The 18,835-nt window shown below is 43.8% G+C and overlaps 1 protein-coding gene across 2 annotated transcripts in view; it reads right to left on the bottom strand.

Moving 5' to 3' along the window:
• Positions 1–2,935: 2,935 nt before the first annotated feature.
• The window catches only part of magi3b (membrane associated guanylate kinase, WW and PDZ domain containing 3b), a 108,024-nt gene continuing 92,124 nt past the window's right edge, over positions 2,936–18,835 (bottom strand). The window contains exons 10-22 of one of the 2 annotated variants that reach the window (XM_028997685.1): positions 16,737–17,339; positions 13,665–13,696; positions 11,693–11,849; positions 11,498–11,592; positions 11,037–11,229; positions 10,545–10,730; positions 10,141–10,326; positions 8,538–8,628; positions 8,258–8,357; positions 7,761–7,898; positions 7,154–7,292; positions 5,877–5,959; positions 5,558–5,699 (exon numbers count right to left, since the gene is read on the bottom strand). In XM_028997685.1, the coding sequence (XP_028853518.1) occupies positions 5,907–5,959; positions 7,154–7,292; positions 7,761–7,898; positions 8,258–8,357; positions 8,538–8,628; positions 10,141–10,326; positions 10,545–10,730; positions 11,037–11,229; positions 11,498–11,592; positions 11,693–11,849; positions 13,665–13,696; positions 16,737–17,339 (1,973 nt within the window). In that variant the 3' untranslated portion in view covers positions 5,558–5,699; positions 5,877–5,906. Of the gene's footprint in view, positions 5,700–5,876; positions 5,960–7,153; positions 7,293–7,760; positions 7,899–8,257; positions 8,358–8,537; positions 8,629–10,140; positions 10,327–10,544; positions 10,731–11,036; positions 11,230–11,497; positions 11,593–11,692; positions 11,850–13,664; positions 13,697–16,736; positions 17,340–18,835 lie in introns of both variants that reach the window. The other variant, XM_028997684.1, reaches the window with a different exon arrangement.

Raw genomic sequence — 18,835 nt, 5'->3', positions numbered from 1 at the left:
ATGGAGCAAGTAGAATTGATTTAGTTATAACGTGAGGCTGACAGTTACTGCTGTAAAAAAGGACACTGAAATGTTTGGTACATACACTGAGGTCTGAGCTCGTTTGACCCCTGATATGTTTGACCCCTGATACTTGTTGCTCGTGCATCAGGACTTGCGAGGGAGGCCGTTTTATGGACTGGCATTTGGATTCACGCTGTGAATCGGCCGCCTTGTAGGGTTGAACCTGTTGTGTCTGAGTGTGTCTGGATGTTTAAAACCTTCTCCAAGCCTGATCATCTGTGCTGTGTCGTCACCTTGACGACAGGCCCACAGTTTACAGCAACAGTTTTAGTTGTAATATCACTTGTGGGGATATAAATAGGCGTCGCCCTGATCTTAAACCAGAGAGGCAATCAAGATGACACGACTGACTTCGGTTTCACCAAGCAAATCCACATACTTCATAAAATGATTTACTTTTGGTAAATTTGCTTTTGACTCATGCACGATCAGACTCTGCCCTGAGGAAGCTGTGAAAAACACGTACAGCAGATACTGCTGCTGAGGCTAAAATTAGCAGGATAAGTGTAATACTTTCTTAAGTCAAACATCAGCACCTCCTCAGACAGAGGAATGCATGCATCACCGCCGACCTTATCTCTCACCGTGCCTTGTCCGTGCCTTTCTGGAAATGCTTCTGGCTGCTCAGGCTCATTCCGCCTCTGCGGGGATAAATGCTTCAGTGCAGCCCTTTCCCCCCCTCACCCCGCCATGTTTAACACTGTGGGCTTGTGTCTGTGATGTTGTGAAGGTGCAGGGCCTCTCACAGTTCAAATTTAAAAACCCGACCGGGTTTACCGGGTTCAGAAAGCCCCGCGGTCACTCTCCCGAACTCATGCATTCCATTTGTGAGCGAATGGAGCCAAGGCATCTGAAAAGGTTACCCCAGGAGAACTGTGCGTGTGGACAGCATAGCGGTGCCCCATATGGCCTTCATTAGCATTGAGACGTCGCCCTTCTCCTCTTATAAGATGATGACGTGGCCTGCCAGAGACAGTTTTAAATAAGCCACATGCCATGGACCTCAGACACAGCATATATTAATGCCTAGGTTATTATTTTCTGTTCATATGAAATGACTATAAAACACTTAAAAATGAATGTTAATAAATGAATGAAATTAATATATTAGTGACATCTAGTGGCTATGTATGGATTTTACAGTTCAGTAAAAGTTTAGAAAAGCAGTTATTTAATTCCATATTTTTTAAAAATCATTTTCATGAAGAATGTGGAAAGAAAATAGAAAAGCTCCTGATTTAGATTATGTGATCACGATCCACCGTGTAATGAACTGACTGATGATTTCTCTTTACATGCTTAAAGGAAGAGGCCAATCAGGAATGGGCTCATATTCCCTATCCTGTACATTTGGAGGCCACCCCTGTTACCCTTGACAGGACCTCACGTAATGCTGAGATAAGGTCATGCAGGCCGAGGACACTTGGCTCATGCCGACTTGATGACAGGGTGATTATGAATAATGTAAAATGGGATTAAAGAGACTAAAGCATTAGCACAGCTCCCCAGAGTCACACACCACGGCAAATGACCAGCGGCTCTTTGTTGTTTTCCACGTTAATGTGGGGCCATTTTTTAAAATCAGGCAAAAAAGATGGGCTCATACACAGTTGGTGAGAAATTAAAATGAATAGACCGCATGTCAAAACAGTTACAGTACGTACTCATAGCTGCAGTGTCTTCCAAGGTAATGATGCTCCCGTCTGCAGATGGATGAGCAAGAAAGGTGTAAATCCGTGCTATGGTAGATGTGAATCCTCTCTTCCATTAAAACCCCAAATGAAGAAATTATCTTTGGAAACGTGTCTATTACAGTAAAGGGTGCTGGTTTTAGTCCCTGTTTTACCCTGTAGCCTGTCTGTTTGACATGGTACTGCCTTTCCTATTTAACAAAACGGTCCGATATAATTTGTAATAGAGAAAGTAGAATTGATTTAGATATAACGTGAGACTGACAGTTGGTTCTGCTGTAAAAAAGGACACTGAAACTGTGTTTTTGTCGGGCCCTCAGTTGCTGCATTCTTATATAACCAGCAGATAATAGTACATGTACACGGCTACTGCACTACTGTTTTTTAATTATAATTAGTATTTGAACTCCCTGCACTGCTCTGTAAGCTGTGCTCTGCTCACAGTGTTGACTCTAAGATCTTCTTATACGAGTGCCAAAACACAAGTCATTCTTAACCTTCTCTTCTGGGCCATTTGCTGCCATGACAACTGGAGCAATGCCATGGCAACAGTGGTTCTGCCACCGTCGGCTACACATTCACAAGCAACGTGCTGCGCGGCAGCATCTCTGATGGAAACGGCCCAAAAATGCTGACATCAATCCCAACTGCAGTTGGCTCCTCACTCATGTCATAACTTCCTGTATGTGAGGTCATCATGAAGTCATCTCTGATGCAACTTTCCATTTCTTCCATTCTGCAAGGGATCTTATGGTGTGAAATTTGTATTCATATTTCACCCACACATGCTCCAGCATGCACAGCAGGAACAAGGCAAGCTGGAGGATGAGAGTGTGATGCTTTGTTGTGTCATGTCGACACGTTCCAGCTACTTAAATATTGCTGGTCTCTGGTGTTCCCTAGTGGCTGAGGACAATGCCCACTGCCACACTGCAAGAGTGGTTTGAGGGACATAACAGTGTCATGGGAAAAATCCATTTCGCTTCTGATGGCTTTGTGTCAGAAACCACAGTATAACACTTAATGCTATTAACCAAGTATGTGTCTATTTGAGCCTCATTTAAAAAAAAAAAATACATTGAGTAACGGCACTCCCAAATATCAAAATATAAAGCACAACAATTTTGGTATAGAATTTGCAGACATTTAAAAGAACATTTTTAAAAAGAGATAAAAGCATATTATTTTCAGTACAACTTTATTTTGTATAGTGTATGAACAGAACACTATGATAGGGTCATCTCCTTTTACCCACTTTAAATAGTATATAGTTACATAAAAAAATAATGGAGCGAATTTACAGATCTGTATTTTTTTCCCACTCTGAAAGAGCACTCTGAAGTTATTTATAAAGGTGCTGTACAATATATAAACATTTACAACTACCATACCACGTTATATAGAGAATGACACATAGATTTTTGTCTATTCCTTTTCATTTTCTAATAAAACAATGCAAGGCCACATTATTTTACAGAGACATTGATATGGGCAATGATTGTGGCTTTGAAAAATACAGAGGAGACGAGCAGGACATTTCCACTGAGATCTTGGTGTCGTCAGCTCAATCCAATTTCGGCTGGCATATCACCACGTGACACAGTGTCGTTATCTGTCAGAACTACCGAGCACACATTCAACAGATTGCAGGCCTCCACAGACTCGCCGTACGGTATCATATGCTACTTTATTAGGTTCCCTGAGGTCAGTAACACGCATGCCAGACATCACTTGGCCACTGAAACTTTGGTATTGTAGGATATGCCAGTTTGATAGGGGAACCCGCTGTTAATCCCTGCACCCACAGCTGAATCAGAACCAAACACCAGATCTCCTGCTCCTTTTCAGAAACTAAACCTATGGATAACATACAGTGGCAGGCACCCCCCTGATCATACGTATTAAAGAACTATATCGTCATATCAATTGTCAAAAAAGTATTAAAGAAAATTCCCGATATTCTTTCCCCAGAGAACATTTTCAATAATCATACATTTTCTTTGAATCATTTTTAAAGAACCAATAAATCATATTCAGACATATATCCTCTTCCCCATCTTCGGGCTTCGTGAAAATGTCAGTTTTTTTAAAGCACCATATCAATTTTGGCATTTGTTTTCTATGCAATTTTTCTAATATATGTTTCCATCTCATAATGCACTGTATCGTTTGTAGTCATTACCTGCAAAATACATCTAAAGATTGGTGCTCTGAACGCTCAATGAAACATCAAAACATAGAATGGCTCAATATGGCTACATATATCTATATGCATACCTATATTTCAATAAGTTACACATAAGTTATCATACACATAGTAAACAATATATCAAACCACAAGTTTATGGTCTTTTGCAAGGAGGGTTTTTAGAAATCAGGGCGTCACCTCTATTGTCTGAAAACAGTCTAAAATGCTCAGTAAAGCTAGTATTCTCGGACTGAACTTTGAAAGCTCTACGAACAGTTTGCTTCTGGATCTCTGCATCTTCTTATCTGAAAAATAGGTAAACAAAGACAAAAAAATGCATGCAACGAAATAAAATTTGTGGACTGTCTCTTATTTTCTTTCCTTTTTTTTTTTTTTTGCATGCACGTGGCAAAGATCACCAGGTGAGCAAGCCAGTTCACAAGTGTGCCAAAAAAAGAGTGCTGGCTATTTTAGAAAAAGAAAACAGAAAAAAAAAAAAAATCAGGCAAGAACGACTGGTCTTCATTGCATATGGAAAAGTTGCATCGTAATGGAGTGACGTCAGGCCCACTTCAATCTGTGGGTGATCCTCCAGTCGGCAGGTGACAGACATCAGTAATGACCTGGCTGACGGGAATCACACGCACATGGCCTCACAGCGAAAAAAGCTCCAGAAAGCACGTAAGGCAGAGCAAAAAAACGGAAGGAGGGGGTCGAGAGTGGAGCCCACATTCCAGCGAGGAAAAAAAACATCGGAGTAAACAAACAGGACTGGATCAGAGAAGATCGTCGGCTACAAGGTAAGAGCTACAACAGGGAGAGGCCGTTGCAGAAGCGCTCCTGGGCTTCCGAAGGTCCCTGAAAAGAGGGGAACTGAGTCAGGCTGATCCACAGCGCTGGTCAGTTGTCCCCCCGCATGATCTCCTCATGGGACAGGATCCTGGCTGAACTGGGAACCTTCCATGGCCCCGGGCTCAGTGGTCCTTTGTTCCGTCTCAGGGTGTCTCCCTGAACAGGATATACGGATGTCATGTTCTCATCTTGGTTCTTCCTGGTTATGTCTCTGCTTTTCCTAGGCATGTCCTTTGTCTCAGGTCCACCTTCATGAGACCTCTGGCATGTCTCAATCTTCACGTCCCGTCCTCCCTTGGCAGTGATGCCTCGTTCATCTGATTCCCTCCACTTTTCATCAGGCTGCTCTCTACTGGTCCTCCAGGCCTTAACAGTTGTCCGGTTCTGATGCTCCTCTTGCTTCCTCGCATGGGATTCCCGTCTGTCTTGAGGTGCCTTCCTGGGACTGCTGGAGTGCCTCTGTCTGTTGGATGTCCTCGGATCGCTGGGGTCTGGGGCAGTAGAGCAGTCATGATTATCTCCACTCCTTCCAGACTTTCTGGGGCTTTGTGAGCGCTCTTTGGCTTTGGAGAGAATTTCATCAGGTCCCTTGGTGCCATCAGGCTCTCTATGGTGCTCTCTTGATTTTCTCTTCATTGTTCCTTCGTTCTGCTCAGAGGTGGGCTCCATAGCCTGATCACAGGTCCTGTCTGCAGGGCGGGACGCCCAGTTGTCTCGAGCGTTGGGCACCTTGTGTGAGAAGTCCTTATCGCTTGTCTCTTGTAGTCCAGCAGTGAAGGGGGAGGAAATGTCAGCTGAGGGGGCATAGGAGGAGAACGCAGAAGCATCAGATGGTGTTTTCTCTGCAACAGAAACCTCTCTTGGAAAGCTTATGGATGAAGAAACTTTTGGATCCGGTTTAAAACCTGGAAGAAAGAAAAGTCCTGAACGTGACACACGACATCTAATTTAGCCGAATCTCTCGGCAGGAATAAACAGTGTCCATGAATAATGCAACATTCTATTTCCAGACTGAGTGGAAAAAAAATGAACGCTGAGAGCCCTCTGTTAAGACAGCAAGATAAAGTGTGAGGAGAAATTACCAAAGCAAGAAAAGGACAGAAGAGAAGCTGTTAGTGGTGGTGCTCTTTTGTGTGGTAGCACACAGCAGAAGAACTTGTACTGCCTGGAAGAGGAGGAAATAGACAAATAAAAACAGACAAATTGAAAAAGGACAGTTAGCAGTTTGGCAAATGATCACATAGCACAAGAGTGAAAATATAGCTACTCTCACTGGTCATGTTACAAGAGACCAGGGTTCCCACAGGGTCTCAAATATGGCAAATACAAATACTTTTCAATGATTTTTCCAGACAAAATGCAAGGGCCTAGTATGGCACTTTTACAAGAGTACTCTCACAGATGGAGACTTGTTAACATTAACCCGCACCACTCTACTCCACAAGCGCACGTTTGTGACATTCACACGGCAGGTGGCACATAAAACAAGGCCTCGCAGGTGGCACGAGACACACATGCACACAGCAAAACATCTGTTCAATAACTTGAAAGAAAAGAAAGAACTTCAATTTGAATTCATTCTCAGGTTGATTTAGATTAATTTTCCATGGATTTTAAGGCCCCGTGGGAACCCGTCAGATGCTGTTGGAGACTGCAGCCAGGCTTTTGTTTTGCGCAGTTAAAAAGAGTCAAACGTTTCAACACACCCACTTCATGCAGGTTGGACAAAGACTACTTTGAAGAATCCAACATATGCATATTTAGGTATTTTGTGAAATCAGATTGGTCAAGAGTCACCACTCTTTACCTGCTCTGCGCATTATCCTCATAAGTTCATGAAGACAAGCAGCCAACAAAGGAACACTTTCAAGCCAAGAGTGTGAAACCCTGTCATCACAGCAAAAGTTTGCTGCTTCAAAGAGCCAAAAATATTTTTGGTATATTGCATAAGATGTTGCTATGAATTAACACCTCATGTTACTTCATAGTTTCGAGTCTTCTTTTGTTCTATAATGTGAAAAATAACCAGAAAAAGAAAAAGGCCCATAAGGGAGTGGTTGTGTCTGAACTTTTGAATGGCAGAACTGTGGTCTGTTTCTAGGAGGTGGAACCCTCTCCACCCTGGAGTCACGCTGATGTTGCAAACAAATCCTGCTAAAATCTGACCAACACAACACCATTGCCATGGATGATCTGGCAGAGGTGCGGGTGAAAATCAGTTTACAGAAGCACTGAGACTACAGTCTGCAACTGCACTGCTTGAAGTGTAGATGTAAGGGTGGTGGACCTAATAAAAAAGGCTAAGAGTGCAGGTGCTCTGGTGTATGAATTCATAAATAAATGAACACGTTTCACTCACTGTTGTCAGATACCAGTCCCTGGCCGGGTCTGAGCAGCAGCTGTACTTTGTTTCCTCCAGCTTGGATCAGTTCGATAGCTCTTGTATGGGTGATGCCCTGGGTCTGCTCTCCATTGATCTCCACTATCTGATCCCCCACCTGCCAATAACACACCTGGTCACCAAGGATTTTTTTAATAATACATCCATATTTGGGAAAAACCTCACTATATTTGCAAGAGAAATGATTGCAACCTCTGTCAAAATAAACAGATCAGAGTTGTTACTTTTCTAATTTGAAGGACAGATAAGGGGATAATGCACCTTCTTGTCAGGCGATTAAGCCATTTCTCTAACCAGATGTACCAGTGTTAATGTTAGCAAATGGTTTGATATCGGTTAGTTGGAGATGAACATTTTCTGTACGGTGAAACAGCTCTGCTGATTTGATAAATGGGACCCATCTGTGGACATGGCAAGGGCCATTAACTAAAATGAATTACAAGCAAACACACTGGACACTGTTGTTGCTGCACTGTGATCGACTGTGAATACAGCACATGTGAGCAAATATGGAATTGTGTGTATAAACACGTATACACTGTAAGGATATTATGGGAATACTCACATGTATTCTGCCATCCACTAGGGCAGGGCCATCCTCTGCCAGTCTCAGGATGTACAGGCCCATGTTGTACTCAGTGCCACCCCGCAGACTAAAGCCAAAACCCCGTGAACCTCGCTCGAGCTCCACTAGAATACAGCCCTATACACACACACACACACACACACATTACTAACAATCTAGTGGATTATTGTTGGATGATAACATGATGCGAGAAAGTAATCTGACAGCCATATACATTCATTTTACTTCATCCAATTATAGCACTTAACACGGCTCTTAGTAAGAATAAGGGTGATATGTTTTTATGCTGTCTAGCCATATGCCATTTTCAAAGGAAAACATGCAAGGATTGATGAGACGCACAAGGGGAACAAATGGAGTTGTATCATGGATCAAAGAGTCAGCATCAAGTAGCTTATATGGCATATATAATTAACTGTGTCTTAATTTCGTGGTGAGTAATGAGACTCTTTTATCCATCACAGAAATGATCTTGCCTGTTTGGAGCCTGTAATGCAGAGTGTTCCTTGCTCGCTTGCCGGTAGAGTTTTATATTCCGCCCAGGCCACCACGTCCCTTTTGTCGTCCAGATCGAACCTGATCAGCACAAAACACACGAAAGAAGCCGTCTACACTCAGCGCTGTTGCCTCCACCGAAAGGTTAAACCACACAGTGGCTGTTCCGAAAGGTCACGCGGAGTTAATGTCATATGGAAGGACGGCCGCTGAGCTACTGTGGACTCTCTGCAATAATGTTGAGTGACAGCCGGGTCTTACCGCTCGTCCTGATTGATGGCTTTCATAACCCGGTGCTGTGGGGCGGGACTCTGTTTGGCTGAACTGGCCCCTGAAGGGGGCCCTTTGTATTCTGCAACACATTATTTCTAGTTTGAGACAGACTGCACAGTACACAGAACAACACATACAACACAAAAAAGTCTGCAAACTACAGTGCTGTGAAAAATAACTTCTGCTTTCCAACATGATTGCATATTTTTCACAACAATGAGATTTGTATGAAGAGACAACATGTAATATTAGACCAATATTATACAACATGGAATATTAGGCCAATGAACACATAAATATAATTACATAAAGTTATTGCATTTATGAACAATGTAAAAAAAATAAAAGCTTTTGCAGAACCACAGCATCTATTTGCCATGGGGCGACTAAACCTAAACTTTTTTTTTTATTGTTTAATTAAGTGTCTTAATATTTATCCAAATTTCTGCTTTGTGTGTACATTCTTATTTTCCGAACCAGAGTGGTAATTTCCTGTGTATCCCATCACACTTCAACCACGGCTGACTGTTGATTCGACCTCTGACCCTTGAATTGTTGGTCCTCACAAAACAAAAGATCGGGCAATCACGTGATGTAAGGGCGTCACTTGTCAGTCGATTCCCACATTAAACAAGACAAATATTTCTTAATTAGGGGGCAGGAACACTGACCTACATGCTAACAGCTGCGTGCTACAATGGCTCTGTAGGCTTCATGTAGCTCTGTGGACATTCTTTTGTGACATCATGAATGAGGCGACGCTGTGTCCTTGGAGAGGCATTTCTGGGAAAAATGCATCCCAATTTGAGGATAATAGCTCTCACTTTGGTCTGGTGTCATCCCACAGCCTGTAACCGCCCTGTAATCCTGTCCTTACGTCTGGTATGTACTTTGTATGTGACACAGAAACATTCTGGTGACTCTTTTACGAGTTCGAGGAGATTCTGGTAAATGCGGCAACTGTGAGGCTTACGTTCAACTGAGTGAAAAATATGTTTACTGTGGTTCACTTTTGTGTCATGACATGACCACTCTGGCCACTAGTGGCCGCCACCCAGACAAATTCACTTCCTGTTTGCATTGTTGAGTGTTGAAAATGTTTATTATTATCCACACCTGTACAGTCGCTCCTTGTACATTTACACTGTGCATCCCTGAGTTTATGTTTAAATAAATTGATTTTCACATCCGCACTCAAGTTGTCAGTTTTCTTCTTCTATGACTTTATGCCTATATTGCAATTAACATAATCATGGATCAATGGAAATTATTTTTAACAGCACTGCATTTTGAGACGTTACAGTGAAACATGAACGATCTATAACAGATAGTTTAAAATGTTGCAATGGTACACATTTACAGAAACCTGCTGGTATTGAAACCTCTATAGCTTTAAAAAACATACAGCTTATGTAACTTAGAAGATAAACTCAAAATAGCTAAAATAGCGGTGTAGCTTCTAATGCCAATTCAGAAATAGAGTAAACAACAAAAACATGCAGAAAAGTCTTGTTTGTAGCTAGTGTTAAAACCATGAACACCAGATGTAATTGTAAGTGTAAATAAAATGTAGCTAGTCAACGCAGCTCACCATCCTCGGGAACCACAGTGAGTGTGACGGAGTTGCCGGCGTCCTTGATAAGCTGCACAATGTCGTTGTGTGACAGTTCAACAATGGACTGGCTGTTGACTGCAGAGATGCGATCACCCACGTTCAGCAGGCCACAGCGGTCGGTGGGGCTGCCCTCGATGATCCGTCCAATCTTGTGGGGAATCACTGAGATACAATACAAACAGGAGAGAAAAAGATACTAATTTCCTTCCGCCTTGCTTAATAGCCTCCAATCTGTGGCATATCTTTACAACCATTCATTTAGCCCACTCTCTCATTCAGACCGACTTTAATTCACTAATTACACTAATTCAGTCCCTGTAAATGGTGGCTAACGTGGGTTAACTGTCAGCGAGGAGGCTCAGGATAGGGCAGGCGCTAACCTCCAGGTGGAGGTCTGCTTTTGGAGGTGAGGATGACAAAGCCAAATCCTTCATTGTCTTTACGGTGGAGTGTGATGTCAAAGGACTCCTGGTCCAGAATATTGGGCATCTGGACACGTGGCATCCTTGGGGAGCCGTTCACCAAGACGGGTGCCACATGGTGCCCCACCTGGTCTTCAACAGCCTCTGTCAAATATAGCACATTTATGTAAATACATCTTTATTTCAGCATTCAAACGTAAGACAACGGTTTCATTCAATAAGAGTTCATCATGAGGTGGACTTCTGTCGCTTTTTTTATCATGAACTCCTTGAGGCAGCCAAGGTCGGTATTTGATTATCTCAAGCGCTCTATTCATATGCCCCAGCCTGAGAGAACCTTTGTCTGTTTAAACTTTATCTTTCAGACAGCACTGCCTCTCAAGCCGTCTGGCAGTTGGCACAGTGTTGAAAAATTTAGAGGACGTGGATGAGGGCGTCTCCTGAACTCACCTCTGTAGATGACCTTCCTGCGCACTGACAACATGACTTGTCCGTTGCGGGCGGCGTTGGTCATCAAGTCCAGCACCTGCTTGTGGGACTTTCCTTTGACCATCACCCCGTCGATGCCCACCAGTTCGTCTCCCGCCCGAAGTCGGCCGTCCTTCTCGGCTGCACCCAGCGGCACGATGGCACCAATGTACACCTGGCAAAGTCACAGTTTTACAACATTCAGCGGACACTCTTATCCAGAGTGAATTACAATCAGTAGCTACAGGGACAGTCCCCCTGGAGACACTCAGGGTTAAGTGTCTTGCTCTGGGACACAATAGTAGTAAGTGATGTAGTGATCTCTGATCCTCTGGTTCTTAGGCAGGTGTCTCACCCACTAGGCTATTACAACCGACACGGTTTATGTTACATACTGTACAGTGTACAATACTAATGCTCTAATGTTCAGGGCGGCAACTCACTGGCTGGTCTGGACCTTCTCCTCCAAGAACGCGGAACCCAAATCCTGTCTCCTGGTCCCTCTTAATGAAGACGTCCAGCTCTTTATAGTGAGGTGCTATGAAACGGCAAGTTAAAAAAATTAAAACATAATCAGTACTCCCTCCCCCGACCATTATAACATAGAAGCCCAGAGTAAAACAATAAGAAACACCCACCCTTACTCTCCAGCAGGGCTTTGGACTTCATGTAGAGCTCGGCGGCATTGCGCTTGGGGGTTCCAGCTGGCAGTGTGTTGGCGTGGTAAGTCAGGGCCTGTGGGATGGGCTCACGGATGCGATCCAAGGTCTCTGTGCTGGCACTCAACTCTTGCCTCTGAACAACAAAAAAAAGAGAATGCCCATCTATGCCATGCTCTGAAGGTCATGATGCAGCCTGCTGACCTTCAGCATATCACAGGGTGTAATGTCTGCTTAGGGGTAGCCATGCCTTTGTTTGTCCCTCACTGTGAGCATTCTTGCTGTCTGTGTGATATAAACGAGATGCGAAGGTCTCGCTTGCCACCTAGGGAATTACCCACACAACAGTTTGGCAATTACAGGGACAGAGACACTCAGGGTTAAGTGTCTTGCTCAGTGACACAATGGAAGTAAGTGGTGACTTTGTAATTCTGTGACTTTGTGGTCCTCTGATTCAGGTGTCTAACCCACTAGCCTTTTAATCCACACACAAAATTGTATTGTAGCACAGTATCACTAGGCTACTACCACTTGAATTGCATTCACATTTAAATCTGTAATAAAACACCCTGCAGAGTGAATAAAATGAAAACAAAAGGATAATGTGTCTCATGCATTCACACACACTTAACAATGTTGCAAGTGTATTGCTCCTATGGAGACACAGCAGCCGTGTGTCTCCATTTGAAAAAAAAGTAAGTGCGTAAGCAAAAAATGTGCTTCATCTGAATGGAACCTAAAACTCCTTCACTGCCAGCCTCCATCTTTATGTAGGGATTGTCATAGGTAATAACTGCACCCAAACCCCACACAGGAGTCAAGCAACACACCTCTGTGGAGTTATTTTAAATTATTTAATGGATTGCAGCAAATTAACACATTAATTTGGACAGGTCTATATATTTGAATAAATAGACTCACATGTCATGAAAAATATTTATTAATGTATAATAGGGCAATTCTCTGGAAAATCTAAATGTTAATAAAAATTCAGGAAAAATTGCACTTTTACTTGTCCTAACATTTAAGTTGGAAATGCAGATAATGTGGAACATAATTAATTTCAATGTATTTAAAAAACGGAAGGTTTTGCAGCCATTTGAAACACTGTTACCTCTCGCGATATACATTTTTTACTAATGTCAGTGAAATTCAAAGCAAATTATTATCATAACCCAGACATTCAAAGTTCAGTTTATATATGTTATATTGAATAGTCAAAGAGGCTTAATGAAAATACAATGGACCAAATTTGAACTCTTAGCACTGGCAATCATACATTAAACTTAACCGCACTCGTGCATCACGTCCCGTGCATTAGTTGCATATATCGTTATTGCATAAACAGTGTTGCATAGTTTTGACACCCATTATACATTGAAATATTTGCTGCAATAGTAAAGAGTTCACAGAATTGTATTGTGGAAGGTCGTTTTAACAAGTGAGACTAGTTTTCTGTTTTTTTTCTGTTTATATTGAACAACCTGGTAGTAAAGCACAAGTACTACATACATGTTAAAGTGGTTCATAGTTCTGACAACTAGGTATGGGGATAAAGTAACTTGTGTCATCAAAATGTCCCATGCATCATGTAGAGAATCGTCCTATAATGAGTTACCTCGGTACAGGCACAATTTTTGTCAGTGAAACTAATGCACTGTTGTCTCTATGGCAGCAGTAAAAGAAGAATATCTCTTAAATGCTCAATGCACCATTACCATTCAATTCCCCCACTGCTAGCTTGCACAACACAGATGTGGGTGTGAAGTTGTTAAAACCAAACTGATGGCAGCACTGAAGTGTGGGAGTGGGGCCTGATCACTGTGCGAATTACTGCCTTTCAAGATCGGTATTAGGAGGAACTGAGCAGAAGAGGGGAGAAGCGGTGCTGAGGTTTAAAAAGGAGTGAGCAAAACCCGAGTTCTGCTACAAAGAGAGAATTGCAACTTACCGGTTTCAAGCTCTTCACTGGAGATGTCTGACCTAGCAGAAGAAAGGCAAAATAAACACAAACATCAGCTTCATCTGGGAAATAACATGCTATTGATGCGGAAGCTGAACATGTAGGAGTGTTGGTTGTTAAGTTCAAAAGAGGCAGGCTTGGCAATAGTGATGCAATTAATTTTCCCCCTCAAAAAAAACCCACTAGGTGGCAGTAGTCGCTAAACTGAAGAAATAAATGGAGGGTTTCTCAAACTCCAGAGCTTTAGATGACTCCTGCATCCTCCGCCACCAACACCACATACATCTAAGCAATGAGAGGAATGTATATTTACAACACACAAGACTGATGAAGGGGCGCTTTCATCTTGGGTGAGCATTCAGGTGTAAAATCCCTGTGCGAGCGCAACAGTTTCGAATGTCAGCACAACTCCCACACGATAAATCTCTCTCACACCCAGGCATTACAAAGCCAAAAAGGAAGAGAAAAAAAACACACACCAGGCTTATTAATGCACGCGGCTTCACCAACTCATATATCTTTCGGGAGGGCGCATTCCACTTTCCCTCGCTCTGCTAATCACAGCCACCCAGAGCTCGACAGGGCTGAGAACGAGCCTGTTTGAAAATGGCAGCCGGTGGAATATTCTCAAACCTGACCCCCCCTCCCAACTCGTCTCTCTGCCTTTAAGCAGTGGAACCGTCTAAGGAGGGTTAAAGCAGACTCTTGCTCTCTCTCTCTCTCTGCGCTGTGGAGGTGTGTGTGTGTATGTGTGTGTGTCTTTTATTTCTGCAGAGATAGGAAAAAATGAAATAAAATGGTAAAAGTGGGGGCATCCATTGGGAATGGTGCTGATTTATTAGTAGTAGAGATTAGAAAATAGCCTTTGTTAACTGGGTGAGTAAAGTTCAGGAGAAGCTTTACATTTAGACAGAGTAATCACATAGAGGTAGTTATTTACAGATTATCTATAGACATTTACAAAATTATAGATTGATAACTTCCTAGATGTATAAGAGAAGCACCTGACCAGGCAATTATCAAAGCGTCTCAGCTAGTCATGGTTACAGACACGCTTCATATCTCCAGTGATTAAAGCTTACAGGGCTTCCACACTCACTCTTGGGTATGAATGTGTGTGTGTGTGTGTGTGTGTGTGTGTGTGTGCAGACATAAGTGCGTGCTGCCCCCAGGGTGGGCTGAGATGGATGCAGAGACGTTTGAAGGGTTGCTCCCTTCTGTGCTTGAAGCCCCCCACCACCACCCCCTGCACTTACGTAACTCCCCCCCTCCGGCGCTGCAAGAGACTAGACCGTGCCTGACATGAGAGAAAGCGAGAAAGCGAGCGAGAGAGAGAGAGAGACAGAGGGAAGGAGAGGAAGATGGGAGGGGTGTGGGTGCATCCTGGAGATTCAAACAGATGTACAAAGCAACGAGCGAATGAAAACCATGGCACACAGCGCTGGCATCGCTTTCATCGCACTTAATAACTTTGTAAGATTGAAAAGCAGAAAGAAAAAAAAATTATAAAAAAAGACAGCATGCAGCCCAAAAAGAGACAACCTGCCGCACTTAACCATATGCTAATGGGTATGGGTGAAAAGAAAAAGCTGTTGAAATGCAGCCATCGTTGAGCTGGACCTCATTCCGTGCCAATTTCCCTCCATGTTGCTTAAAAGACAGGTAATGTTTGCTTTTGAAATGAGGAACATGGGGCCACTTTAAAAAGTAGATGCTGCGATTTCGGGGCTTTGCCAGTCAGTCGGATTGTGTGGGATTTTTTTTAACTATTGCTGCTTCGGAGCGACAGCCATAAAAAGGTGAAATGTGATGTACTGTAAAATAAAAACCTCAACACGACAGGAGGTCTGGAACACATTCCGATGCAACTGTGCGTCCGTAAGCTGTGGTCCTCTGCACCTCTACTCCTGTAGCTCTGGCCAGTAATAAGATCCTCACAAAAGGACCAGTGGTCTCAGTGGTGGCCTAGCGGATAAGGAAGTGGACCTGAAACTGGAAGGTTGCTGCTTCGAATCCCGAGCCGCCAAGCACCATCCCCACACACTGCTGCCCGGGCCCCTTTCATGGCTGCCCACTGCTCACCAATGGTGATGGGTTCAAATCAGAGGACACATTTCATTGTGTCACAATGTGCTGTGCTTGCTGCGCTTCACAATGACAATCACTTGACTTTCACTTAAAACCGTGCATTCGGCAAATGGCCTTAAAATCTTCTCACTTGCTTGAATTAGCAGCTCCGTCACAATTCCCGCAAACTACTGGCTGCTAGCAGTGAAAGGCTTACATAAAGTACGATCTGTTCAAGCCCAAGAGACTTGCTGCATTATGCTCAATTCTGCTGAAACGAAGGCAGCATGTTAGATCTCCCTCTAATGCATTGAGGATGTACGGGGCTGCCCTTGTCCTCAGAGATTTGCTTGGCCTTGGTGCCATCTGTCCCTCCCTCAGTGCCACTGTATTAAAACTCTTCAAACATGAGCGGCCGCCAAGGGCCCTCGGATTGCGACAAATTCCGAGCAAGACTTCGACAGCTTTCTTATTATCTGGCTTTGGTTAACACAGATTTGACAAGCTCAGTTGCAAGTGCATTTGAAGGCTAAATAAATCTTAAATGCCATAGCAAAGGTCCAAAACAAGAAGAAGAATAAAACATCAGTGACATTCTTTCAGCTGTCCCTGTCCCTGTAACTATTGTAACTACTACTACTGATTGTAAGTCGCTCTGGATAAGAGCATCTGATAAATGCTGTAAATGAAAAAAAAATCTGCCACATTCTGCCACAGGATGAACCAAAAGCAATGAACCCAAAATTCAGTTGGCCACACATTCACAGTACCATTCGTTAGCAAATTTTAATTTCAGATAATAAAAGAATAACTTTTTGTCATGGGTCATTTGCATAATTTACCAAATCAGATATCTTTTGGTTATAATTTTGTTTCTGTAGCACATGATGCAGCAATGTTGGAATGTTGAGAAATAATGAGCCTGACATTCTTTAAACGCTCTTTTTTTTTGGTCAGGAAATGTTTAGGACCCGTATTTCATGATATTCTTACCTCCCCGGAGGACTAGCACGTTAACCTCGCTTCCCACGGGCAGATCTTTGAGGATGTCCACCACCTGCGCGTGGCTGAGCGTCTGGACATTCTGTCGGTTGATCTCTTTAATCACGTCCCCTTTCAGCAGCCCACGGCACCACTGCGCGTCCAGGATCATCTTGACCTTCTGGCCCAGTGGGCAGTCGGCGATGGCAAAGCCGAACCCGCCCGGCCCCTTCACCAGCGGCACGCTCACCAGCTCTGGTTGCAGCATGGCCGTCTCGTGCTTGTCCCGCTCCAGCTGGCGCCCGTTGGGCAGCGTGGCGACCACGGGCCGACCGCTGGCGTCGGTGGTGACGAAGTGGAGCTCCTGGGAGGAGCCGTGAAGGACGTCCCCTTTCACCAACAGCGGCTGGCCATTAATGAGGGGCACGGCCGTCACCACCTCGCCCGGCTGGGGGGGGTCCTCACTGTCAGCATCCACATCTGGAGGCAAAGAATATCCACGGCACAGGACCATATCCACATACTGGTTTACTGGAATGGACTGGAACATCTGCACCACGTCTGCATGCGTCTTCCCCAAAACGCACGTCCCATTGATCTCCACAATCACATCACCTGCACAGTCAAGAACAAGAAGATGAGAGCAGATTCGGGTGAGAAGAAAAAAAAGGGTCAATGTTAGAAAAAGGAGATCTGGAAGTGGAGAAGATGTTTCCTGTGGTACACAGATGCCAGAAATTGCTGCTGGGCTGTCATTAGAATTTTGTTTGCAAAGCAGGTCATTATACAAGGTACAAAGCAGTTCCTAGTGGAACATGGGTGCTTCAAACGATGTAGACCTGTCTAATGTCTGCAGCTTGATCGCGGGGCGATGCAGATGCTCTGTGCTTGCTATGAAGGCCCCTTTGAATCGGTAATGGAGGAAGATCTCCGCGCGAGAGATGACTGTTGTTAAAGAGATGGAGGCACTTTTGATTTTGACAAGCCCAAACCTGAATTCCCATTATCTCCTGTTTCACCACCTTCTCTATCATTAGTCCTCCCTCCCACACTGCTTCATCCGAGCCTTTCATCTCCCGTCTCAGATTCCCGACGCGCATTCAAAACACAGAAGAGTCGGCCCCTCGCCGAGCTCGCAGGCACATAATTAATGTGTTCATGCCGCTTTATACACTTTACATCTCATCCAGACAATGATCTCCTGAGGTGGTACAGGTGGGTCTGAACATCGCTCAGCAACAACGTGCTCCAGCAGAACAGGAAGTAGCTGACGATGCAGAAACCCAAGCAAAAAATAAACTTCAAATCTGCAAGGAGCTACAGAAAGTACCTGGTTCACACTGAGGAACCTATGGGCCATATTTCCCTGGCACTATATAAAAGGTGGCATGTGACGAGCGTTTGTTGATGTCACACTCAGTGCTTCATCAATCCGAGTGCCTGCACTGATGGTCCCAGAACTGGGGTTTAAATCGTCTAGAAATGAGAATTTTCTCGTGTGAGGGCCGTCAATCATGTCTACTGGCTCCTCCCTGTCTGCTAATGAAAACATGATTAAGGTTCTTCTATCAGAAGTGATTTCACACAAGAAAGCGCTGGGTGGGAATTAGTTCTTCCACTCCAAGAGACAGATAACTAGCAAGCAGTCTTTTCTTTTAGTATCTACTGTATTGGCCAGAATCTAAGCCTTCTTTTTCATGTTGTTTGCTTTGCAAATGTAATTCATTTATGGTATATTCATTACACATAAAAGGGGGGGTTGTTTTTTGTTGATAATGATTATGGCTGAAATCCAGTATCGCAAACCTCATATTACTAGAATTATCGACAATTACTGAAACAAAGCATTCACAATACAGTTAGGGCTGAGGTGTTAAAGGGTTTTCACAAAACTAAATTCTACAACGGACTATTATTCTATTCTGAACTACAACGCACACACACACACACACACACACACACACACACACTCGCAAAGACCTCGACCAATTAAGAGTCACAAATTAACACAGGCCCCACCAAAAAAACGCGAACTCCTCAAATCCAGGCTGGGGCCGAATCCTCAGTGTCCTTGTTACGAGGCGCCGCCGTGCCGCCCAGTTCTGCCCCTC

This window comes from Denticeps clupeoides, chromosome 12 (assembly GCF_900700375.1).
Source record: "Denticeps clupeoides chromosome 12, fDenClu1.1, whole genome shotgun sequence".
NCBI lineage: Eukaryota > Metazoa > Chordata > Actinopteri > Clupeiformes > Denticipitidae > Denticeps > Denticeps clupeoides.
Note: the sequence above shows the minus strand (reverse complement) of the source record. Positions and strands in the feature narration are given on the sequence as shown.